Below are 26,504 nucleotides of genomic sequence, written 5' to 3' on the forward strand. Positions count from 1 at the left end.
GTAAATGGCTTACGGATAAAAATCCACTCACAGCTTGAAATAAGGCATTAGTCACTTGGTACAAAAACAACACGTCCCAAAGAGGGGCCTGGAGACAGGCCCAAAGAGGCAGCCATTTACCCAGCAACAGGGGGACAATGACAGCCCTCTGACAGACTGAGTCATGGATACACGCTGTAACCCAACCTGAATCACTGCTGCAGCATCGTCAACAGCTAAGTTAGCCCACACACACACACACACTGAGCTGCATGAACACTCCATACTGAGTCCATGTCTTTAACTCACTTTAAGATGTAATCAGGCAAGTTAAAGTTAAAACAGAATATTGCAAATGATGCAAGAGGTAGAAACTCAGATTATCAAAAAGGAAATATTATTTTTGTTTAAAACCACAATTTCTATCTCTGTCCGTGAGAGAAAGCAAGCAGACCTGACAAAAATATGAGAGAATAAAAAAAAATGTAATGTCGTTAGACTAACTTCATATATTAATTAAGAGATGAGAGAATTACTAACGTTACATGTTCACATATAACATGAGAAAACCCAGAACGGCTAAAATGAGCCACTTCAGAGGAAAGTGAGGAACGTTGAATGATTGTGTGTATAGATGTAGAAGAAATTTTGGACATACATTGCACAGTACCTGTCGTGCAGTCCGAGGGACATCGTCTCCCCTCTGTGTACAGGGTGCTCCATGCCCTCGCCAAAACCACACCACTGAAAAACAGGTGAACAATACATTAATGATATTGTCAGGGCTCTTCAAAGGTCATTTAGGTGATAATACAATCATCAACCCRTTCGCCTGTACACATGAATAGCCTAAAGAAAGTTTGTGGAGTGTTTGGAAAATCTAAGACAGGTTCAGTTCTATCCCACTTCTCCACTGTCACCTTCTGTCCCAGTGAAAGCCGAAGCTCAGGGCTGCGAGACCGCAAACTGGAAATGGGAGATGGACAATCTACACTACTTTAACAGTTGTCACAGTGCTACCCCCCTTGCCAACACTGACTGACTCCTAGCCAAACCCGGTTCCCCTGTTTAGTTTCAAAGTCATAAAATGCAATAGGCTAATCCCTTCCTGTAGTGCATTTGTTTTCAAACTCGCATTATAAACCGGGTAGTTTGGGTCCTGGATGCGGAATGGCTATAAGACGTGGTATATCAGACAATATACCACGGGTATGACACAAAAATAGGTGTTTACTGTTCTATTCATGCCAGTAACCAGTTTATAATATCAATAAGGCTCGGGCGATATACCGTAGAGGTCCCCCCCCCCCGAAATACCAATGCCACTGCTTATAAGTTAAGTATTACTTAAAAAAATCTAAGAAGTGTAAAATAAATTATATCCAGGTCTGGGCTCCAGCTATGCATGTGGTTTGATAACTTGCTAGCTAAGTGGCTAGATGTCAAGATCAAGCTTCTTGGTTACAGCAGAGACATTCAATCCCTTCCTGGATCAAGATCGCTGCGTCCAATTTTTTTTTGTAGAAATAGCACCCCTTGTGTGCACTTTCGGTAATACCGTATACCCCGGTATGGTACAGAAACAACATGACCATATGAAAATCTGGACACCGCCCATCCCAAATAAGGCACCTCAGGATATAACCCTGCACGGGCATGAATTTTAAGCCCGCGACGTTCAGGCCCTACCCAGGCCCGATAGCCAAATGTAAGGCCCAGCCTGGTACCCAAAATAACTTCCTCCTTTAGCAAATCCATTATAAATGTSGGGCTCGTGTTGGGTAGCAGAGCTCTACCTCGTGGTTTATGTTATTAGCAATATTGCTCAAATATAGCCGTTCAAAATTCTACATTTAAGACTTTGTTGCATTTTATTTCACCTTTATCCTAATTAATCTCATTATAAAATATTTTCAATAAGAGAGATAGGGTMGACCAWGTGGCACAGTGGTAGAMGCGTCACCACAGACCCCGGTTCGATTCCAGGCTGTATCACAACCGGCCGTGATTGGGAGTCCCATAGGGTGGCACACAATTGGCCCAGTGCCGTCCGGGTTAGGGTTTGGCCGGGGGAGGCCATCATTGTAAATAAGAATTTCTTCTTTAACTTGTCTAGGGTAGGGGGCAGCATTCGGAATTTTGGATGAAAAGCATGCCCAAATTAAACTGCCTGCTTCTCGGGCCCAGAAGATATGATATGCATAGAACTGGTAGATTTGGATAGAAAACACTCTAAAGTTTCCAAAACTGTTAAAATAGTGTCTGTGAGTATAACAGAACTGATTTGGCAGGCGAAAACCTGAGAAAAATCCATTCGGGAAGTCMTTTTWTTTTTGGTTTTGTAGTTTTCTATTCAATGCCATTACAGTATCCATTGACTTAGGACTCAATTTGCAGTTCCTATGCATTCCACTAGATGTCAACAGTCTTTAGAAATTGTTTCAGGCTTGTATTCTGAAAAATGAGGAGGTAAGAGCAGTCTGAATGAGTGGGCCCTAAAGTGTCACAGAGCTTTTTCATGCACGCGACCGAGAGAGTGCCTTTCTTGTTTACCTTTTATATTGACGACGTTATTGTCCGGTTGAAATATTATCGATTATTTAGGCTAATAACAACCTGAGGATTGAATATAAACATCGTTTGACATGTTTCTATGAACTTTACGGATACAATTTAGATTTTTTGTCTGCGTTTGAGCCTGTGGATTACTGAAGAAAACGCACGAACAAAACAGAGGTTTTTGGATATAAAGAGACTTGATCAAACAAAAAGAACATTTATTGAGTAAATGAATGTCTGCTGAGTGCAACCATATGAAGATCATCAAAGGTAAGGGATTAATTCTATCTCTATTTCTGACTTGTGTAACTCTTCTACTTGGCTGGTTACTGTTTGTAATGATTTGTCTGCTGGGCTATGTTCTCAAATAATCGTAAGYAATGCTTTCGCCGTAAAGCATTTTTAAAATCTGACACCGTGGTTGGATTCACAAGAAGTTAATACTTAAACCTATGTAAAATATGTTTTGTTTTCTGAATTTTTATCATGAGCCAGTGAAACTGCTGGGTGTTTCTGTATTTGAATTTGGCGCCCAGCAGTTTCAATGGCTGTTGAAGAGGTGGGACGCTAACGTCTCACGTACCCAAGAGAGGTTAACTGACTTGCCTAGTTAAATAAAGGTTAAACACTTGACAATTACATTTTGTACAATTAAATAAGCAACAAATATTTCTCTCCCAAATTTCCACAAGGCCAGGTGGACAGAGCTCAGCTCTGCCTCCTCTCTTTTTCCATTTATTAGCGGCGTGAGCATATGGCCTTTCTATTAATATTTCAGACTCATATTTTGGGGCGTTGTCTGCCATCTGTCCTCCCTGCACCCCACTGTTCAGCTTGGTCATGATTACAGTGGAGATCAGATGGGGTGATAATTGCAMCACAGTCTGTGTGGATAGTTCAGTCCACAGGACCACACCAGGGGTCTACATAGTCAGACAGAAGGACATAGGAAGAGAGGTGACAAAAAATGAAAAGCGAGTAGTTAATATAGTGGTTAGTCTGCTACCTGTAATAAAAGGTGACAACACCTGTGGCTTCCACACCATCCGAGCTAATTTTAGGTGAGCATAGTGGCATTAAAATTGTACAATTATGTAGCTACATTGCATATCCTAATGACTTAAAGTAGTGACAGAAATCTCTTCCTACCAGTCAGAATTCAGAAGCATATCAAAGTAGCTGGAGTTGTCATACACGCAGTGCAACAGGGGCTGGGGCATGACTTTAGTCTAGTCAAGCTGAAATGCAATTGGTTGGAAAAGACCAGTCCACGACCGGTGCCTAGCCTAATTTCCCTAAATAAAAAACTCTATGAAGATTGAAATTAACTCTCGTCTCTTGCTAAACAAAATGCCTCCTGATCTAGAAAGTTTCCATATGAGGACATGATTATAGGTCAGGCTAAGCCAGGAGAGGGCAACCTTGAAGAACTAAACTACTAGGCCTAGARGGGACAAACAAGGTTCAACCATGATCCTCCATCTAGAGAGGCCAAAACACAAAGCCAAGCAGTGGCCATCTTGAACATGGCACGTTACTTGTTATTTGTAGCAGGTCAGTGGCAAAGGGCCCTTTGTTTGACTGTGAACAATGTGTAGACTATTTTCTCCAGTCACACTCAGGGCAAAGAACACAAAAACACATCCAATATGGCCAACATAGAGAAAAACTAAGTCTGGCTTAGCAGACTAAACACCACTCCATGGAGAAGGAAGTTTATGATGACTGCACCAACAGAGTGAAACAGAGACCAGGCTTTGTGGGATCTAGCTCCGACTACATCGATTCACCCAAGGTCAAAACTTTCAATCAGGAAACGCCTACACTATACCTATGTTTGTCATCTGTACTTGCATGCCTTTGTTTGCTGAAATTCATACTTTGAGATTCAATAGACAGGCTGTCTCTTATACACATCTAGATGTGTATAAGAGACAGGAGCTAGATTCCACAAAGCCTGGTCTCTGCTCCACTCTGTTGGTGAAGTTCATCATCAACTTCCTTCACCGTGGAGTTAGTCCACCTGGTCCTACCTGCCTTTAGCCTACACAGAGGTGTGCAGTTTTGATGTATACTGTGTAGCCTACTGTACATGTTATGTAGTTGTCCCATTTGGACAGATCTGACAAACATGTATCAAAAGAACAATTGGCATTACATTAAAAAGGGCTCATGTGATGGGCTGCTGCTTCCATAATGATATACTGATTTTGAAAGCAAATACATGCATGCCCCATTGGGGCAGGTAACTAACTCAGTTAGCGGTTTGGATGTTGTCTAGTATGGCAATCCCCATGACACCAGCTCCTCCAATAAACACATCCACCTTCTGAGTGCACCTATACCGACCCTATATTACAAACAAATTATTAACACGAGAAGGCCTTCTGACAGGTGATGCACAAATTGTCGAGCAATTGAGTGTCAAATTTAACATTGTTAAAGTTCATTAAATCATTAGCTAATGTCAGTCAATACGTTACCATAGATGATAAAGAGCAACAAGAATGTAATCTGAAACTGGAAAAAAGGACAGCGCCCAGTTGACGCCCTCKATTCAATTTAATATTCTAAACCTCAGTTTGTCACACCGATATCGTGGTAACAAGGTAAAGTATTATTCAGAATWATCCAAGCCTCACTTTCCTGGCGTTCATACTAGCTAACCAAAATATCAAATACATAAGTTAACTTGCTGCTGTACAGTCAACTGTTAGCTAGCTCCAAGTTTAGCAGCGAATTAACCCCAGCGTAGCCATGCATGGAGGACATGACTACACATGTTTATTGGAAACTTCTAAAACTTTCACTAGCTTGCTAGCTGTTTAGCTAGCTACCTAGTATGACCACCACTGTTCAGAAAGGCTGAAAATTAGGTAGCTAGCTAGTTGTAACTACAGGCTGGATAGCTAGCTAACTGTAACTACAGGCTGGATAGTTAGTTACAACACATCTTTATTCCAAACATTCATGATCACCTAAGTGAAAAGCTAAGGCAACAATTAGAAATAAAGGTGGAACGTATATTTATCTAGCTAGCTAGTTAGCTATCGTGGTGTGCTGAAACCCATTAAGCAGTGTCAATGTATACCAACTTCGCCGGGCGAGAGCATTTGTAGGAAGGACAAACCACACAGCATGGCTACCCGTGAAGTTAGTTAGCCAGCTGAAGCTACATCTTAAGCTACTTAGCTAGCTAGCTACTTCTTTAGCTAGTTACKCGTAATTGAAAACGTTGGGTTGCGTTTGATGTTGTATTCAACATTTTACATATAAAAGAGAATTTAAAAGACATTCTATAAACTTTTAAATAGCGAAATTCCTACCTGATACGTCCTTGTTTTCTTCTTAAACCCTCAAATCCACTCTACCCATAGATCTCACTAAGGTCCGCCTACAACCTATCCAATGGTCGTTTGCAAGGAACGTGACGTAGCCACGCTGGTAAATGGTAGGATCATACGGCAATATTTTTCATATTCACAAAACTGAAACACCAAACAAAGTAGAKGTGGTCCAGCTGGTGGTAGAATATGCAATTTACTGGAGTTGTGAAACCTCATAGAAGAAATAAGAGTTCTGTAAATATCGATCTTGTTGGTTTTATTTATAAATCAATTTTATTGATAGCAATTRTTTTTGCAATTTTTTAAACAAGATTAAGTGTGTTTTATTTCTGAGTCTGGTCTGAACCCCTGCAATTGAATTGCTTCGATGAACCACACTCTTTCCTCAGACCTGAAGACTATGTTTGCTCCCCAAGCCAGAGTACATGGCATGCCTCTCTGATGGCTTCACAGTCGGACACCATTGTAGCAAACAGTGAAACACCCATTGTGGAACTTGAAACTGGGTATCTATTGCTAAACACTGCTCCAAAAGGGTTAACCCACTGGAGCTGTTCTTGTCTATTAATGTTCTGTATTATGTCATGGTTCATGTTTTGTGTGAACCCCAGGAAGAATAACTGCTGCTTTTGCAACAATACCTTATCTGAGCCCACTTCTAAGCCCACTCCTCTCTTCTCCTCCTCTCATATGCTCATGGTCCTCGTCTCTCCTTCATATATAAACAAAGAGGGAACCTGATCTGGTCAATTGTCTACTTCTTTCAGGGCTGTTAATGAAGGATTCATGTGTATTGTACTTTTTTTTTCAGTAATAGTGTAATGATGACGCTTGCTTAGGCTCAATACAATCCCCCCAAAGTGGTATTTTTGGTATTTTATTAGGATCCCCATTAGCTGTTGCAAAAGCAGCAGTTATTCTTCCTGGGGTTCACACAAAACATGAAAAAACATGAAACATAGACAAGAAAAGCTCAAGTGGGTTAACCCTATTGGAGCAGTGTTTAGCAATATATACCCAGTTTCGAGTTCCACAATGGGTGTTTCACTGTTTGCTACAATTGTGTCCGATTGTGAAGCCATCAGAGACGCATGCCATGTACTGTACACATGAGGATATTTTTTATTTWTTTWATTTAACATTTATTTAACCAGGTAGGCCAGTTGAGAACAAGTTCTCATTTACATCAATATGAGGGGAGGAGAAGAGAGGAGTGGGCTTGGAAGTGGGCTCAGATAAGTTATCGCGAGATTTCCGTATGCGTTATTAATCTTTTGGGGTGTTCTTCCTTATTTGTGATTYCACAAGCTAGCTACATTTGGCCCGGCTGCAGCCCTTTTTTGTTGTTGTTGAGGAAGACGGTAATGGGCAGGCGTTTTATCGTTAGACATTTAGTTCGGAGTATGTATTTATGAATTGATTCAAGAAACTTGGTAGGTACCTAGGTAAAAACTAGCGCTAAGTAACTTCGTTAACTAGCTGGTTACGTTAGCAGCCAGTTAGGAGTAGTTAGTACACACAGGTGAGTGGCCTCTCAAATGCATTAGCAACTTAGTAGCTAGCAACATCTGGGTGTATCCTAGCGAAGTAACTGAGTTTTCAGTCTATGACCTTTTTAATTGCTGCACAAATTGGAAGTCTTCATCACTTCGAACCGAACACATAAATATAGCAGCGATTTCCCTTAGTTTAGATGTATGCAGGGCCTCTACGATATCTAGTTCACGTTAGCTAGCTAAATGGCGTCAGATAGTGATACAGAGGAATTCTACGATGCTGCTGAAGACGTAAATTTTACTCCACCGCCTAAATTGTAAGTGACCTTTCTACTTACAGCTATTGTTAAAGAACTATCGTGTGTTTTTATATGCTGTGATAGGTATTGAYACGTTCTCAGATATGACGTAGATGATGCTGGCTATTGAGTTGCACCAGATGTTAGCAAGAGAGAACATTGTTTTGTTCATACATTCAGTGTTTCTTCTGTAGCTAATAAAGGAACAAAAACATTAGTTATTTGACAACAATAACGACTCATCTGTCTGGKTGATTTTGCCTTGTTTACTCTACTCCCATCCTTTTAATTATTCAAATGTTGTGGGGAGATCAATTCCCCAAGTCTACCAACAGGAATTGTGTTTTCACGGTGAACAAAGTGTAAGGGAGAGAGAAGTCTGACTTGTGTCTCTGACACACAACCATATCAGGACTAGTCTTGTGACTAACACACTTTTACGTGTCTTTTTTATTGCTTAGGACACCGACACAGTTTGTTCTTCCCACACCTCAGGTATGTCTTCCTCTTACTAGCATTTTACAGTTTTGAACATTTGTTTCTAACAGCCATCTCCTTTTTAAAGAGTCAAGTTCAACTTTGGAGCGGCATATCAAAGACTGTAACCCAGAGTGCTGGTTTTAGTTAAATCATTACTTAAAAGGCATATCAGCTGTTAACTACTTTCAAATGAGCTAGGTAGAGGATGGCTTTTAAGTGCTCTATTGAGGTTAAAGTTAACCCAAAACACAACTTTAAGTGGGATTGTTTGCAATAAGCAGTTTGCTATTACATGTCCTGAGTTGCCAGTGAAGTTGTGTTTTAAAGACTCTATTCAGGACACTGTCATCTCATTTACTAGTAAAATATTACAAAACATAAGCACATCCCAGAATTTTAAAGTGCTTGGATGCACTGTATGAGGTTGTTTGACGCTCCCTTTTGTTTTTGTGCCTTTGTTTTGTGTTCCTGCAGGGGGTGGTAGAGAGCTCACCAGAGGACGTGGCTGTTGGGCTGGCCACACTTGAGGCACGCCAAGATGACCCCATCCAGGTATTTCCTCATCTTCAAATCTATGCCAAAGCTCATGAATCCCTACTCAGATGGGGCATTGTGAATGTCATTATGAAGCAAAGTTTTGTTTTATTCCCTGTAATTTAAAAAAAAGTCACTGTCTAAATGTTTATTTTTTTATGGTGGCTGAGTCCTGGGCTTTATGTAAATGTAGCTATTCTATCACTGTTCTATAGAGTCACTGCCAGTGAGGGGTGTATTACACCACTAAGTGGTCTAGGTCATTAAAGGGGAACTGGGGGGTCCCGGGTGMCACAGCGGCTCTGCATCTCAGTGCTTGAGGCGTCACTACAGACACCCTGGTTCAAATCCAGGCTGTATCGCAACCGGCTGTGATTGGGAGTCCCATAGGGTGGTGCACAATTGGCCCAGAGTCGTTCGTGTTTGGCCGGTGTAGAACYTCATTTTAAATAAGAATTTGTTCTTAACTATCTTGCCAAGTTAAAGGTTCAATAAAAAACCTGCACCCTTTTGGCTTGCTCCTCAAGAAATGCTGGCAGAAGCCAAATGTGAGTTGGTTTGGTGTGGGGGTTTCTTGACACACCAATCGGCCAGAACCTTTCCTGCAACTGTTTCCCCCCTGTCAATCACATCAAACATATCTCCTGCAGGCTGAGTTCAATAAATACATGCAGATGTATAGTGAGATACTGGAGGAAGCTTTGAATAGGTCAGTAGCCTACAGAGTAATATAAGAAGAATGCAATTGCTGAATTTATGTAGATATTCTAAACTAAGTGTTTTGATAACTTTCAAATGTAATAACAGGTCCATGTAGAATAAACATAATACCATAGAAGCAGTGCTCTGCTAATATAACAATGTACATCTTTCATTCCCAGTTGATACAGATACTGTGCCTATTGGTGTTAATGGGGGCTACCTTGGCACATTTTAATGCKGAGTGCCAGGTCTCTCTCCATTTCAGAAACATCAAGCCTGTCTGTTAGTCTGAAACATCATGTCTCCATGTTTCTGTGAACACACACACATAGTCACTGTTCTATTACCAATGGCAGTTAGTACCTGTCTGTATGTCAGATATTACCTATCCTATGTGGAAATTTGAACAGGTCAGATAAAACCTACCCTGCTATGGTCTCCCCATCAAATGACTGAGGCTGCCGTTTGGTAAAAGCATCTCCAGTCCATCAGTAGAAATAGGCAGAGTTCATCATTGACACATGGAATGAAAATGGTGTTGCTATTACTGGACATTTGTGCTGTACTGTATTATTAGTAATCACCTCATTGTGGATGTGTTGAGTGCCAGCTCTCTCCTGCATTCATGCATCTYAACACATACGGTGTCTTCAGAAAGTACTCATGACCCTCGACTTATTCCACATTCAAATTGGTTGATCAGTGTTTAGCTCCATTCTGTTTATTTTTTTAATCCTGAAAACTCCCCAGTCTTAACGATTACAAGCATACCCATAAACTGAAAATATGGAGTGGTACTCCGTAATGTGCTGGATTGGATTTGCCCCAAAAATACTGCTTTGCCAAATTTTTTGCAGTGTTACTTTAGTGCCTTTTTGTAAACAGGATGCATGTTTTGGAATATTTTTATTCTGTACAGGATTCCTTCATTTCACTCTGTCATTTAGGTTAGTATTGTGGAGTAATGACAATGTTGATCAATCATCAAATTTCTCCTATCCCAGCCATTAAACTATGTAATGGTTTTGAAGTCACCATTGGCCTCATGGTGAAATCCCTGAGTGGTTTACTTCCTCTCTGGCAACTGAGTTAGGAAGGATGTCTTTATCTTTGTAGTGACTGGGTGTATTGATACCATCCAAAGTGTAATTAATAACTTCACCATGCATTCAATGTTTATTTATTTTTTACACATCTWCCAATGTGTGCTCTTCTTTGCGAGGCATTGGAAAACCTCCCTGGTAATTGTATGTGGGGTACAGAGAWGAGGTAGTCATTCAAAATTAATGTTCAAAACTTTTATTGCACACAGTCCATGCAACATATGTGACTTGTTAAGCAAAAATTTTACTCCTGAACGTATTTAGGCTTGCCATAACAAAATACTTATTGACTGAAGACATTTCAGCTTTTTATTTATTTGTACAATTTTGAAAAACATTATTCCACTTTGAAATGATTGGGTATTGTGTGTAGGCCAGTGACACATCTCAATGTAATCATTTTTAATTTCAGGCTGTAACACAACAAAATGTGGATAAAGTCAATGGGTGTGAATACTTTCTGAATGCTCTGTAAACAGTCACTGTTCTATTACTAATGGCAGTTAGGGATCGGTGATATTTGACACACAAACATATACTATGTTGAAGTTTGAACGGGTCAGACCAAACCTACCTAATTCTGTTCTCCCCATKGACAACCGTTGGTGAGCAGGCAAGAGGTGAGGTCTTTGCCAGAGCCCAATTGATGGGCATAGCAGCGTAGATAAGCTCCTGGCCTCTCACCAAAAATACTGGTTGGTCACACACTGATTACATTATCAATAGTGGAACCAACCTAATTTCTGTGTTAACCTTTCRATTTCACTTCAGATATCATAAAATGTGAAGTGAAATAAAATGGCAAACACAGCGATCAGGCTGGTTATGCCCTGGAAATTATATGCATTTAAGAAGTAGAAAATAAGCAGCAATTTATCAAAGTAATGAAGTGGGTTACCTTCTGTATTTGTACAAATTATGAACCTGTGAAAGCTGTTGCTGGCCGGATACTTGCCAACATGTGGCTTACTGTTCCATTCATAGSAATTCTCAAAGTAAGGGCATGTTGCTGTTCAGGGCCCCCTTGCTGGTATTGTCTATGCTGCATATTTGGCTACAAACTGTCTCTCTCTAACAACTGCAACAGGCAATCTTATGAGGTGGTGTTGACTTGGAGGGATTTTYTTATATACAACTTTTCACATAAAACACATTACCTGTCGTTGTTCATTAGAGCAGCAATTCGGGTCACTATCAGAGGCCTCATTGTGGTGGGGCCTTTTCATTGAAGTCATGGAAGACTGGCAACAACGGAGGTGTCACAAGGGTACTTGTTTCAAATGACACACTTTTATTCGGAGGTCTTGCCTGACAAGCTGTGAAAATAGCAAGTGAACAAAATTATTTTTGGAGGTCACTAAACCATTGCTATCACATTGTTAGCACAGCTGAAACTGTTGTGATGATTTTAAAGAAGCAATAAAACTGGTCTTTAGACTAGTTGAGTATCTGAAGCATCAGCATTTGTTGGTTTGATTACAGGCTCAAAATGGCCAGAAACAAAGACCTTTCTTCTGAAACTCGTCAGTCTATTCTTGTTCTGAGAAATGAAGGCTATTCCATGTGAGAAATTGCCAAGAAACTGAAGATCTCATACAACGCTGTGTACTACTCCCTTCAAGGCCAGCATCCTGGAGTTTACCTCTTCACTGTTGATGTTGAGACTGGTGTTTTGGGGGGACTATTTAATGAAGCTGCCAGTTGAGGACTCGCATGGAATAGCCTTAAAATGATATACTTGGATTAGCTAACACAACGTGCCATTGGAACACAGGAGTGATGGTGGCTAATAATGGGCCRKTACAACTATGTAGWTATTCAWTTTTTTTTTWATCAGCAGTTTCCAGCTACAATAGTCATTTACAACACTAACAATGTCTACACTGTATTTCTGATCAATTTGATGTTATTCTAATGGACAAAAAAATTGCTTTTCTTTCAAAAAAGGACATTTCTAAGTGACCCCAAATTTTTGAATGGTAGTGTACTTTGAGATTTGGCAATGTTGCCATTTACTGTTACTAAATAAAATCACATTTTATTTGTCACATGCGCTGAATACAACCGGTGTAGACGTTACCGTGAAATTCTTAATTACAAGTCCTTAACCAACAATGCAGCTCAAGAAATAGTTAAGAAAATATGTACTAAATCAACTAAAGTAAAAAAAATAACACAAAACACTAACGAGGCTATATACAGGGGGTACCGGTACTGAGTCAATGTGCGGGGGTACAGGTTAGTCAAAGTAATTTGTACATGTAGGTAGGGGTAAAGTGACAATGCATAGATAATAAATAGCAAGTAGCAGCTGTGTAAAAACAAAGAGGGGGTGTGTCAATGTAAATAGTCTGGGTGGCCATTTGACTAAATGTTCAGCAGTCTTATGGCTTGTGGGTAGAAGCTGTTAAGGAGCCTTTTGGACGTAGACTTGGCGCTCCAGTACCGCTGGCCGTGCGGTAGCAGAGAGAACAGTATTTCTGACTTGGGTGACTGGAGACTTTTTATTTTTTGGGGGCCGCCTTCTGACACCGGCTGGTATATAGGTCCTCGATGGCAGGAAGCTTGGCCACAGTGATGTACTGGGCTGTTCGCACTACACTCTGTGGCGCCTTACGGTCGGATGACGAGCTGTCGATTTAGCAGGCGGTGATGCAAATGGTCAGGATACTCTCAATGGTGCTGCTGTAGAACTCTTGAGTTTTTGGGGACCCATGCCAAATCTTTTCAGTCTCCTGAGGAGGAATAGGCCTTGTTGTGCCCTCTTAACTTCTTTGGGGTACCCCCCCTTCTCAATTTCCGCCTAAAGACATACCCTAATCTAACTGCCTGTAGCTCAGGCACAGAAGCAAGTATATGCATATTCTTGGTATCATTTGAAAGGAAACACTCTGAATTTTGTGGAAATGTGAATTGAATGTAGGAGAATATAACACAATAGATCTGGTAGAAGAAAATACAAGGAAATAAACATACGTTTTCTGTTTTTTATTGTTGCTGCATCATCTTTCAAATGACCAAGAACAGCCAAACATACAGATAGGATGATTTGAATGAAGAACATAAGATGGCAACAATAGCTGAGCAAAGTTTTAGACATAACTTCAAAAATGAGCGAGCTACATGACATTGAGCATGAAGTCACCCAGGTGTCCCACACAAATGTACCCAAATGTACCTAAGTGGCCGAATTGGTACAGTGATACATTTTGAAGGAAATAACTATATACAAAATACATAAATGCTATTCTAACACACCCCCCCCAAAAAAAAAAAAAATATATAAAAAATATTTAAAAAAATAACAAGGGTAACTGTTTACACTTTCTATTTACAATATTGTATATTTTATAAATAAATAGATAAATATTGTGAAGACCCTCAGCRCTCAGTCCTGGTGCCATGGCCCATAGCAGTCTCTTTCTGCTGTAAAGCAGAGGCTTACTGAACAGGTGGTGCAGGTGATGGGGCATTTCCTGTGACAAAGGGCACAACGTCGCCTCCCCACTGTGCCCTTTTTGCCCTGAGGCACATTCATGTCTGCAGAGATGAATCTGGGCAGGTGAACACCACTGGTTGACGGAGCAGAAGGTGCTGCAGTGGACTTGCTGTAGCTAGCAAGCTCCTGGATGAGCAGCTCCCTGAAGGCTAGCTGTGAGATGGCTGTGCTAGCTGTGCGATGTCTCTATCAATTTCCTCTATAATTTGGGTTAAATCTGTATACCTAGACTTTGTTTTAGCTTTTCCTGATTTATTCGCAATAATTTAAATATATAAACTTGTTAAATGCTATTGAATATGTACTGCTATGCGTAACACTCGTGGCTCCGTCAAGTAGGATTTGCAATGGCGAATGAACCTCTTTTACGCCAGAGTTTACGACAAAGGCTGGTCTTCAAACGTYTAACCATTACATATTGCCGTTTACCTCAGCTCATTGGCGATCTTCCAAGATAGATTTCAAGATGATCAGTGGTCATTGGGCCAAAATACAGTCAATCAACGATAGACCGGTCCTACCATTGGTGCGCAATGAGGTCATTGATTGGTGTCTTCAAATCGGTTTGTTTCGGTCAATACGTCCCGGGAAAAGAGCCATCATGTATGGTTGTGTTAGTAACAACCAGAGGATTGCAATGAAACCAACCATGACTGGATAAACATTTGTTTAGTGTGTGTAATTACCACGAACGCTTCGTCCAAAGTTGAATGAGAGGGAAATCACGACGCAACCGGTTTACAAATGTTTCGTGTTAGGCTATAAACATAGATTTTATCAAACAAAACGAACATTCACTGTGTAGTTAGGACACTTGGCATTGCCACCAGAGGAAGATCTTCAATAGTAAGCGATTTATTTTGTTATTTCTGACTTTCGTGACGCTAATGCTTGGTTGGAAAATGCTAGTAATACTTGTGTGTGTGGGGCACCGTCCTCAGAAAATCGGATGTTTGCTTTTGCAGTAAACCTTTTTGAAATCTGACACAGCGGCTGGATTAATAAGACGTTCATCTTTTAAATGATGCAAGATACATGTATTTACAAGAATGTTTAATACAACGAATGGTGTATTTAAAATGTTAGCTCTCTGCAGTTTCACCGGATGTTGGCCTGGTGGGACGTTAGCGTCTCACCTACCCTAGAGAAGTTAACGACTGTCTTGGTGTGTTTTTGAACCATGATAGTTTGTTGGTGATGTGGAACCAAGGAACTTGAAACGCTCAACCCGTTCACTACAGTCCTGTAATCCACAATCATCTCTTTTGTCTTGATCACGTTGAGGGAGAGGTTGTTGTCCTGGCACCACCCGGCCAGGTCTCCGACCTCCTCCCTATAGGCTGTCTCATCGTTGTCGGTGATCAGGCCTACCACCATTGTGTCGTCAGCAAACTTGATGGTGTTGGAGTCGTGCTTGGCCACGCAGTCGTGGGTGAACAGGGAGTACAGGGGGGACTAAGCACACACCCCTGAGGGCCCCCCAATGTTGAGGATCAGCGTGGCTGTGTTGCCTGCCAGGAAGTCCAGGATCCAGTTGCAGAGGAGGGTGTTTAGTCCCAGGGTCCTTAGCTTAGTGATGCGCTTTGTGGGTGCTGTGGTGTTGAATGCTGAGCTGTAGTCAATGAATAGCATTCTAACAAAAGTGGTCATTTTGTCCAGGTGGGAAAGGGCAGTGTGGAGTGCGATAGAGATTGCGTCATCTGTGGATCTGTTAGGGCAGTATGCAAATTGGAGTGGGTCTAGGGTTTCTGGGATAATGGTGTTGATGTGAGCCATGACCAGCCTTTCAAAGCACTTCATGGCTACCGACGTGAGTGCCACGGGGCGGGTAAGTCATTTAGGCAGGTTACCTTCACGTTCTTGGGCACACAGACTATGGTGGTCTGCTTGAAACATGTAGGTATTACAGACTTGGTCAGGGAGAGGTTGAAAATGTCAGTTTAGACACTTGACAGTTGGTCCAAGCATGCTCTGATTACACATGCTGGGAATCCGTCTGGCCCCGTGGCCTTGTGAATGTTGACCTGTTTTAAAAGGTCTTGCTCACATCGGCTACGGAGTGCGTGATCAAAGCGCGTCAAAAATGGCTAGCTTTTGTAATGTTAGCTAGCTAAAATACAGTGGTCCRTTCAGTCTTAATTAACAGGCTAAAGTTCTACAGCATCTAAAGTCAATCTGGCGKCATCACAATTATGACAAAAGGTTTTCCTACTAATTATTTGCCTTTTGAAATGTGTTTGAGACAAATCCAAGTTGTATTGTGGTAGGCTAACGCTAGCTAACGTCAGCGACGCTAGCAATGACAGTGATCATGGTTATCAAAATATACATAACTAGCAGTCTATGGTCTAGATATCTGTATACTCACTACAACTGCTCTGGGGACCAACAAAACACCAACCACCTATTCCGTATGATGGCGTCCTTCGGTAGGGGATACAAACCATAGTTGGTCAATCTGTARAGGGCTTTTCAGTCACAAACGACGTGATCTTTTTCTCGCGGATCCCTATTGAGGGGGTTTGTGTATCTGGCCTGGGTTACCCCGGTGGGAGGAGTTTGAACAGGGTGAGAAGTGATTGCACCTGGCTCCCTGGTGAGAGCCAGGTGCCCGGCTCTGGCCGACGGCGAAGTCATCTCAAAACAAATGTGACGTAAACAAACACGTGGAGGGAGGAGGATTCTGTGTACTCACATGCAAAAGTGATTGCTTTTGGTAAAGACGTTTTATCTGCCTTCTCAATGAAAACGAGTTCAATTCTTACATTTATTTTAGGAAAATATATGTAAACTCAGCAAAAAAAGATAACTCAGTCRTTTAAAGATAATTAGTAAAAATCCAAATAACTTCACAGATCTTCATTGTAAAAGGGTTTAAACACTGTTTCCCATGCTTGTTCAATGAACCATAAATTATTAATGAACATGCACCTGTYGAACTGTCYTTAAGACACWAACAGCTTACAGACGGTAGGCAATTAAGGTCACAGTTATGAAAACTTAGGACACCAAAGAGGCCTTCTACTGACTCTGAAAAACACCAAAAGAAAGATGCCCAGGGTCCCTGCTCATCTGTGTGAACGTGCCTTAGGCATACTGCAATGTGGCCAGGGCAATAAATTGAAATGTCCGTACTGTGAGATGCCTAAGACAGCGCTACAGGGAGACAGGACGGACAGCTGATCGTCCTCATAGTGGCAGACCACGTGTAACAACACCTGCACAGGATCGGTACATCCAAACATCACACCTGCGGGACAGGTACAGGATGGCAACAACAACTGCCGAGTTACACCAGGAACGCACAATCCCTCCATCAGTGGTCAGACTGTCCACAATAGGCTGAGAGAGGCTGGACTGAGGGCTTGTAGGCCTGTTGTAAGGCAGGTCCTCACCAGACATCACCGGCAACAACGTCGCCTATGGGCACAAACCCACCGTTGCTGGACCAGACCGTACTGGCAAAAAGTGCTCTTCACTGACGAGTTGCGTTGTTTTCTCACCGGGGGTGATGGTCGGATTTGCGTTTATCGTCGAAGGAATGAACATTACACCGAGGCCTGTACTCTGGACCGGGATCAATTTGGAGGTGGAGGGTCCGTCATGGTCTGGGCCGGTGTGTCACAGCATCATTGGACTGAGCTTGTTGTCATTGCAGGCAATCGCAACGCTGTGCGTTACAGGGAAGACATCCTCCTCCCTCATGTGGTACCCTTCCTGCAGGCTCATCCTGACATGACCCTCCAGCTTGACAATGCCACCAGCCATACTGCTAGTTCTGTGCGTGATCGCACAGCAAGAACTGGCAAATCTGGTGCAGTCCATGAGGAGGAGATGCACTGCAGTACTTAATGCAGCTAGTGGCCACACCAGATACTGACTGTTACTTTTGAACCCCCCCCCCCTTTGTTCAGGGACACATTATTACATTTCTGTTAGTCACATGTCTTATGGAACTTGTTCAGTTTGTCTCAGTTGTTGAATCTTATGTTCATACAAATATTTACACATGTTAAGTTTGCTGAAAATAAATGCAGTTGACAGTGAGAGGATGTTTCTTTTTTTGCTGAGTTTGTTTCTCAAAATTATCCTATTTACACTAGTTAATTTTGACACTAGAATAAATGTTTGACTCGTATCGATGCCACATGCCGTTTTCAAAGGGATTAGTTGGTTTTTAGGGGCAGTCGCTCTTTAAAATCAACGCACACAGCCCCTCAACATGTGTCTGTCTAATCCTTCTCCACACCCCTCTTTCACCGTGACTGAATACAAGAACAAACTCCTCATTAGAGGAACATCCTGTTATGAGAACATCCCTTTGGATGATGATGTTTTCATCTGTGATGTCTTGTTCCTCCTAGATCATCGACAGCATCATTGAGGAGAGCCAGAAGGGAATTGTGGCGGAGGAGGCTCTGCTGATGGGAGAGAGGGATGTTGAGACAAGGATGGAGTCACAGGTGAAGAAGGAGAATAAGGCCCATGTAGAACCAGAGCATCCTGCTGTGGAACCTCAGCCTGTGGTTGAGAGATCAAAGCAGCCTCAGGAACAGCAGGGAGTGTGTTCCATGGTTCTCCCAGACATCCCCGGCCCGTCGGTTGGGTCACAGGAGCACGTCCAGCCCCCAGACATCACCAGCACCCTGGGTCAGGGCCAGAGTCAACCAGACCTCCCGCCGGACCTCCCTGACCTACCCCGGGTGTCTGCAGAGGACAGGGAGCAGAGACCTGCAGACATCCTAGACCAGGTCTGTGAGGGGGACAAGAAGCCAGGTGACTCCACCGACCCTGGGCCTTCTAAACCCCCACGGCAGTTCACTGTAGAGCCCGACATTGTAGCCAGCACCAAGAAGCCTCCGCCCTCACGCCCCCCTCCTCCCAGCGGAGCTCCTCCTCCACGACCACCTCCCCCATCCCGACCTGCTCTACCCCTCAGCAAGAAGTCCCAGGAGTGTATGAGGCCCACAGGACTGGATGGTAAATAACGCTGTACTTGTTTCTCCAAACACACCCAATTGTATAAGGTCAATAGACTGAATGCTGATATGCATGTCAATTAAAAATGTTCCTACAGGGAATGTTCCTACAGTTCTGTCCCCACACCTACTACTTATAATTTCTATTAAAATTAAGGTTGTAGGTAATTTAATTGTTAACCATGGAGACAAGGTTACTGTGTTGACCTTTGACCCTGCATGTCTGCTGTGTGATTGGCCTTTGTGTGCAGCGGAGCCAGAGGAGCCGTGTGGCCTGGTGTCTCCCAGCAGCACAGTGAGAGGCATCACCAAGGATCTGCAGCACTCTCTGGACTTGGCCAGCGCCACCAGCGGGGACAAGGTGGTCACAGCACAGGTCAGTTGGTATTTGTTTCCCATGCGTTCCATTGGCACAGCACACAGGTCCWCTAATTGTTTGCCCAAGAAGTACAGTGCATTCGGGAAGTATTCAGACCACTTCCCTTTTTCACATTTTGTTACATTACAGCCTCATTCTAAAATGTATTACGTCCTATTTTTTCCTCATCAATCTACACACACTACTACATAATAACKAAGCAAAAACAGGTTTTTAGTATTTTTCTGCTAATTTATTAAAAATACAATACCTTATTTACATAAGTGTTCAGACCCTTTGCTATGAGACTRGAAATTTATCTCAGGTGCATCCTGTTTCCATTGATCATCCTTGAGCTGTTTCTACAACTTGATTGGAGTCCACCTGTGGTAAATTCAATTGATTGGACATGATTTGAAAGGCACACCTGTCTATATAAAGGTCCTACAGTTGACAGTGCATGTCAGAGCAAAAACCAAGCCATGAGGTCAAAGGAATGTGTCCGAAGAGCTCTGAGACAAGATTGTGTCGAGGCACAGATCTGGGGAAGGGTACCAAAAAATGTCTGCAGCATTGAAGGTCCCCAAGAACACAGTGGCCTCCATCATTCTTAAATGGAAGAGGTTTGGAGCCACCAAGACTCTTCCTAGAGCTGGCCGCCCGGCCAAACTGAGTAATCGGGGGAGAAGGGCCTTGGTCAGGGAGGTGACCAAGAACCCGATGGTCAGTCTGACAGAGCCTCAAAGTGGAGATGGGAGAACCTTCTAGAAGGACAACCTGAATGTCCTTGAGTGGCCCGCACTTGAACCTGATCTAACATCTCTGGASAGACCTGAAAATAGCTGTGCAGCGACACTCCCCATCCAACCTGACCGAGCTTGAGAAGATCTGCAGGGAAGAATGGGAGAAGTTCCCCAAATACAGGTGTGCCAAGCTTGTACCGTCATACCCAAGAAAACTCGAGGCTGTAATCGCTGCCAAAGGTGCTTCAACAAAGTACTGCGTAAAGAGTCTGAATACTTATGTAAATGTAATATTTCAGTTTATTATTTTTAATACATTTGCAAAAATGTCTAAACCTGMTTTTGCTTTGTCATTATTGGGTATTGTGTGTAMATTGATGAGGGGGGAAAAAACAATCAATTTTAGAATAAGGCTGTAACGTAACAAAATGTGGAAAGGGGGAGGTGGTCTGAATACTTTCCYAATGCACTGTATATATTCTTCTGCACCTGGTGAACACTTTGTCCTGACGAAGACCCAGTCCTTTTCGGATTAAACACTTTAAGAGCGGCATACCAGTGTGTGGATTTACTTTTAGTTCTATGTTGTCCTCTTTAACAGCCTTTAACAATTTTGAATACCTGTTAGTTGACACCTGTGTGTGTTCCCACAGGAGAATGAGGATGAGCAGGCATCCGGTCCCATTGATGACTCTCTAGGTCCTCAGCGCCCACGCTCCAACTCTGGCAGAGAGCTGACTGATGAGGTACGTATCGTCGTCTCTGTKTTCCATTCATCCAGCCTTCAGCTCCTTTTATACAGGTTTGCTTCTGTCTACACATACCTTTTTGAGTGTGTGTTTCCAATTCATTGATTGGGTGTGCTGTCTCTGTAATAGGAGATCCTGGCGAGTGTGATGATCAAGAATCTGGACACTGGGGAGGAGATCCCTCTGATCCAGGCAGAGGAGAAGCTTCCTACAGGGATCAACCCACTCACATTACACATCATGAGGAGGACCAAGGAGTACATCACGTAAGAACTGCTCTCCTATTACCTCAACTATTCTAATATCTCATGGGCTCACACCAATCCCTGGTATATGGTTAAAAAACATACAGCTATATAATCATTCCCCTGTGCTAACAGATTGGGTAAGGAGCACTCACATGCAGCAATACAGAAGAAGATACCACCGTTTGTTCCTTTTTTCCTGTCAGGAATGACGCCGCACAGTCCGATGATGATGACAGAGGCCAGGCTCCGCTGACTGACACAGACGGAGGGAAGCTGAAACAGAAAACGTAAGACTTGGAACAGTGCCCTGCCTTTTGCTGTGGTTACAGTRTTTCCTCTCTGCTGCTGTGACAGAGCCTGTGATAAAGTTCATGGAGTTTTATGTCTCCTCTGTCTTCACTCCCCTAGCACTCGGCTGAAGAAGTTCCTGGGCAAGTCTGTGAAGAGGGCCAAGCATCTGGCTGAGGAGTATGGGGAGAAGGCCGTCAACAAGGTGAAGAGTGTCCGTGATGAAGGTATGCCAAACCCCACCCCAATCACATGCCTGCTTGTTTTCATGATGGACATATTTGTATTTGCTCTTCATRAGTTGGTCAGTAGTTTTGCTGCTGTTTAGTCTCACGGCGTGGTTGTTGTCTCAGTTTTCCATAACGACCAGGATGACCCGTCGTCCAGTGACGATGAGGGGATGCCCTACACCCGGCCTGTCAAGTTCAAGGCAGCCCACAGCTTCAAGGGCCCCTTCGACTTTGATCAGGTTAAGGTGGTCCAGGACCTGAGCGGAGAGCACATGGTAAGATTGTGTTTTAATTTGTCAGTGCTTTCATTCCATTAAACAATTGACTACTGCCATGACTGAAGCATATGTTACCATGAATGTAGATGTAAAACGTGAGTATATGTATATATTTGCCAAATCCTTGTTCTGTGGTTCCTTCAGGGTGCAGTGTGGACCATGAAGTTCTCTCACTGCGGGAGGCTGTTGGCGACAGCAGGCCAGGACAACGTGGTGCGAATCTGGGTTCTGAAAAATTCCTTTGACTACTTCAACAACATGAGGGCAAAGTACAACACTGAAGGTAGGTAGACCGTGAGTAGTTTAGTTTCTCTCTCTACCYCACCTTTGGAAAATGTAAGGCTTGTTTGGTGGGTTTCTCATGGTTCCTCCCTTTATGTTGTCAACCAGGTCGTGTGTCTCCCTCTCCCTCTCAGGAAAGCCTGTGTTCCTCCAAATCAGACACGGACGGTGGGGTGAGTAAGGTTAGGACCGGTCTGTGATATAATCAGATGCATGGTTTATTTGTGTTAACTCAAACCACTAAAGGAGGAAGTAATAGCTCAATCACACCCAGTTGTCTAGAAGGTCTAACTTAACCAGTGTTACCATTCAGACCTCAGCACCAGTCTGACAGACAACAGTGTCTTCTGTTCCCAGATGAGCAGTGTTCCTGAAGACCCTGAGGACAAGAATCTCCCCTTCCGCCAAGTCCCGTTCTGCAAGTACAAGGGTCATACAGCTGARCTGCTTGACCTGTCCTGGTCAAAGGTGATACTCCAAATCCCTTTCCTCCTTTAAAAAAAGCAACACTCCCAAATGACTGTACACTGTGTCCTAATATTCCTTGTGTTCTTTGTATCCAGAACTACTTCCTGCTTTCCTCYTCGATGGATAAGACCGTCCGACTGTGGCACATATCCAGGAGAGAGTGTCTATGRTGCTTTCAGCATATTGACTTTGTCACAGCCATCGCTTTCCATCCCAGAGTAAGTGGGCCTCTGTGAGCTTGTGTGCCTTTGTTAGTGCGTGTTTAGGTTTAAGTATGGACCTTTTTAAGCGCAGAGTGAGTTGGCTATATTTGTGTTCTGACTCTGATAGCCAGACTAATTATCTGTTATTTCTCCTAGGATGACAGGTACTTTCTGAGTGGCTCTCTGGATGGGAAACTGCGTCTGTGGAACATCCCAGACAAGAAGGTGGCTCTGTGGAACGAGGTGGATGGACAAACACGCCTCATCACTGCTGCCAACTTCTGCCAGAACGGGAAGTACGCTGTCATTGGCACCTACGATGGCCGCTGCATCTTCTACGACACAGAGGTACGGTGGAGGGAGAATTAAACACTGTTCCTCAAGTTTGAAGAATCATTATTTCAGGCAATGTTTGATTCTTTGAGCATTACAATGGCTGAACATAATTATGAAAATGAGGAACACAGGAAATGGTTCACCATTTCTAAGTTGGTTCTTTTTTCAGCGCCTTAAATACCACACCCAGATCCATGTACGGTCAACCAGAGGCAGGAACCGAGTGGGACGGAAAATCACAGGCATCGAGCCTCTGCCTGGAGAGAACAAGGTATAGCCATGCTCTGATGAACTTTCCATAGACATGCCTCTCTGGAGATGACCTACTAGTGACCAATGTTCCCACTAAGCTGCACACATTTGTGGGCGTGCAGCTCCCCGGGACTGCCGCGCAGAAGAAATATCAGCCCACGCAAAGAAACACAAGATTGAACTTCACTCAACTTTCTCTAGTTTTCCCCCTTAGTTAACACTATTAACATTTCCCTTTACTGTGGGAATTGTGATCAAATCAACGCATTATTATCCACTTTCAATGCAACATACCAAAACTAACTATGCAAGAGATTTTGTTGTAGGTAGGCAGAATGCATCGGAGTAGTATTCCATTTTATTGACACGCACGACTCAGCCCATACTCTGGTCATGCCGCAGCGGTCTGTGTAATCAGAGCTGCAGTAGGCTTATATGCAAATAGACAATTGTCATATAAAGTTCATTCGGAAAGTATTCAGACCCCTTCACTTTTCCACATTTTGTTACGTTACAGCTGTATTCTAAAATTGATTAAATACAAATCCTCAATCTACACACAATACCCCATAATGACAAAGCAAATTTGTCTAAAAATGGCTATACACCTGTTTTTGCTTTGTCATTATGGGGGGGGGGGGGGTGTTATATTTTTACCTTAACTAGGCAAGTCAGTTAAGAACAAATTCGAATTTACAATGACTGCCAAACCTTAACCCGGATGACGCTGGGCCAATTGTGCACCGCCCTATGGGACTCTCAATCACGGCCGGTTGTGATAAAGCCTGGAATCAAACCAGGGTCTGTAGTGACTCCTCTAGCGCTGATGCAGTACCTTAGACCACTGCGCCACTTGGGAGCTCCTTGATGAGGGGGGGAAAATGATTAAATCCATTTCAGAATAAGGCTGTAACGTAACAAAATGTGGYAAAAGTCAAGGGGTCTGACGTTCCAAATGCACTGTATGGATCTGTGCCATTCACTTTGAACTGGACTATGTCCAGGGTGAGCGGTCGTGAGTAGATGCGCTTGTTCTGAGATCAAAGCAAGAGCTGCATGTAGCCGCGTGTGTACATATCCTTTGCTAGTTAGTGAGTTATTAGCCCATTTTATAGATCATTTGGGGGAGTGATTGCAATGMGGGTGTGATTGCTTCCTATAAGAGCACAAAACTAGACATCTTTGAAAAGTGAGTCAGGTAAAGAGCTTTTTTTTGTCTTAATGGGGCAGTGTTGTATTTTGAGACAGGCTTGAATAAGCMAAGTAGCCAATAGGCAGAGGGTAGTATCATTTGTCTGATTCTCTGTAATAATAATAATGCATRTTATTTTGTAAAGTGGTTTCTTGCATCAAACACATTCTCAGTCACCTCCTTGTCTGACGGACAAGTGGTTATATAAACAGGTTGTCAAGCCCTGCATGTTTTTTTTCCAAAAGTCTCATGMAATGTAGGCCAACATTGAACACCACACAAAGGCTGCTACAGTAGGCTGAATGATGTACTGCTATCATGTTAAAATGTTATGGGATGCATTTTCTCTATTGTTTTTGACGGTAAGCCACTCTGGTAGGCCTACATTATGATCAAATAACCACAGTAGCCTACTTGACCACTGTCTGAAACTGTAACTTAAAATTGAGGGTACGTTGCTAGTGACAGTTGTCCTTTAGCTAAGTCTCTTTATTTTGTTATTAGATTCTGGTAACCTCCAATGACTGCAGGATCCGCCTGTATGACCTAAGGGACCTGTCTCTGTCCATGAAGTACAAGGGTTATGTCAACAGCAGTAGTCAGATCAAAGCCAGCTTCAGGTGAGAACAGCTCCACCTCAGTCCACCATGTTCAATGTTGCCGGTCAACAAATCGTGAGGAACTGCTACGCTCTTTATTTTCCAGCCATGACTATTCGTTCATTGTGAGTGGCTCAGAAGACAAGTACGTGTACATCTGGAGCACCTACCATGATCTGAGCAAGTTTACCTCCGTACGACGAGACCGCAATGACTTCTGGGAGGGAATTAAAGGTACCTAGATACTGTAGTGGTGCTCAGGTCTTTACTGTTGGTAACATGAAAGTTTGGGTGTAGTGTCCCGCCGCTAATTCTAGTCTCTTGTCTTTCAGCCCACAATGCAGTAGTGACATCGGCCATTTTCGCCCCCCATCCTAACCTGATCGTCCCCCAGGAGGCGGGGGCAGAGAAAGCGGGGGCTGGGGCCGATGCAGAGTGTAAGAGCGTGGACTCCACTGATTCCGAGACCATTCCCTCAGGTACAGCATGCCGGTTTCTGTATGCTTAAAGACTCAGAGGGATTACCATAAACTGATATATGGTTTGTGTTGAGTGGATAATAAAACATATTATTTTGTATACTTTCAATGCTTAACATGGTATTTCTTTTCCACAGGGGCTCTGAAGGCCGATCATACAGAGGTTCTGCTCTCTGCTGACTTCACCGGCGCCATTAAAGTTTTCATCAATGTAAAAAAATACTGAGCACTTCTGCCTTAAAGGCTTCACCCTGAACTCTTGTCAGTGTGCCAGTGTACAGTCCTACCATGGAGGCAGAGCAACACGCGGCCCTGCCAATGCTTCTAAAACTGGACAATTTCCTACTGGTGAGTGCTCCGGGAGGGAGGAGTTACCCTCCGGAGAACAGGGACCCTAAAGTAGAGGATGATGATGGGAAGGTGGCTCACAGATGTCCTGTCACAAAGAACAAGTGCGCTGTGTTTAAAGTAAAGCAGGTTTGTGAGACTGGATCAGAATTTGGTTAAACAAGTGCAGTGTGGACGGTTATGACACTAATGTACGTTTTGTCAGTTTTAACGGGCACTGTCTTACTCTGAACTTCACTGCTTTTCTAGTACCCTCTCCTCCTTGCCAGGAATGTCAGTCTTAAAATTAAAACCAACTCCAATCAATTCGGGTACATCTGTGTCTTATGTTATGAAAAATAAAATGGAACCACTTTAAGGATAATGATTTTCATTTATAAAGTGCTCTTATTCTATTTTTTTCCCATGGAGATGAGATTAGTTTCCAATGCTGTTTAGAAAGGCTAAATGGTACCCTCAGCTAATCCATTCCCC

At 42.9% G+C, this 26,504-nt stretch overlaps 2 protein-coding genes across 6 annotated transcripts in view; one reads left to right on the forward strand and one right to left on the reverse strand.

Annotated features, from left to right (window-relative positions):
- Positions 1–5,960, reverse strand: part of LOC111964221 (kelch-like protein 13) — a 58,122-nt gene extending 52,162 nt beyond the window's left edge. For 2 of the 4 annotated variants that reach the window (XM_023988023.2, XM_023988019.2), the window contains exons 1-2: positions 5,865–5,947; positions 650–723 (exon numbers count right to left, since the gene is read on the reverse strand). In XM_023988023.2, the coding sequence (XP_023843791.1) occupies positions 650–702 (53 nt within the window). In that variant the 5' untranslated portion in view covers positions 703–723; positions 5,865–5,947. Of the gene's footprint in view, positions 1–637; positions 724–5,864 lie in introns of all 4 variants that reach the window. The other 2 variants (XM_023988022.2, XM_023988018.2) reach the window with 2 other exon arrangements.
- A 1,204-nt stretch (positions 5,961–7,164) lies between these two features.
- LOC111964223 (WD repeat-containing protein 44) lies at positions 7,165–26,336 on the forward strand. 2 transcript variants are annotated; one of them, XM_023988028.2, is made up of 20 exons: positions 7,165–7,698; positions 8,142–8,175; positions 8,635–8,712; positions 18,363–18,978; positions 19,229–19,353; positions 20,732–20,824; positions 20,957–21,093; positions 21,279–21,362; positions 21,484–21,590; positions 21,717–21,868; positions 22,016–22,154; positions 22,262–22,335; positions 22,511–22,621; positions 22,717–22,839; positions 22,981–23,172; positions 23,330–23,431; positions 25,109–25,224; positions 25,310–25,437; positions 25,536–25,682; positions 25,820–26,336. In XM_023988028.2, the coding sequence occupies exons 1-20, from the start codon at positions 7,625–7,627 to the stop codon at positions 25,906–25,908; spliced, it is 2,721 nt and encodes a 906-aa protein (XP_023843796.1). In that variant the 5' UTR covers positions 7,165–7,624; the 3' UTR covers positions 25,909–26,336. The 2 variants fall into 2 exon arrangements, with proteins under 2 accessions (XP_023843796.1, XP_023843797.1); XM_023988029.2 differs by having other exon boundaries at positions 22,262–22,326.
- Positions 26,337–26,504: the final 168 nt, after the last annotated feature.

Source organism: Salvelinus sp. IW2-2015, linkage group LG5 (assembly GCF_002910315.2).
Source record: "Salvelinus sp. IW2-2015 linkage group LG5, ASM291031v2, whole genome shotgun sequence".
Lineage (NCBI taxonomy): Eukaryota > Metazoa > Chordata > Actinopteri > Salmoniformes > Salmonidae > Salvelinus > Salvelinus sp. IW2-2015.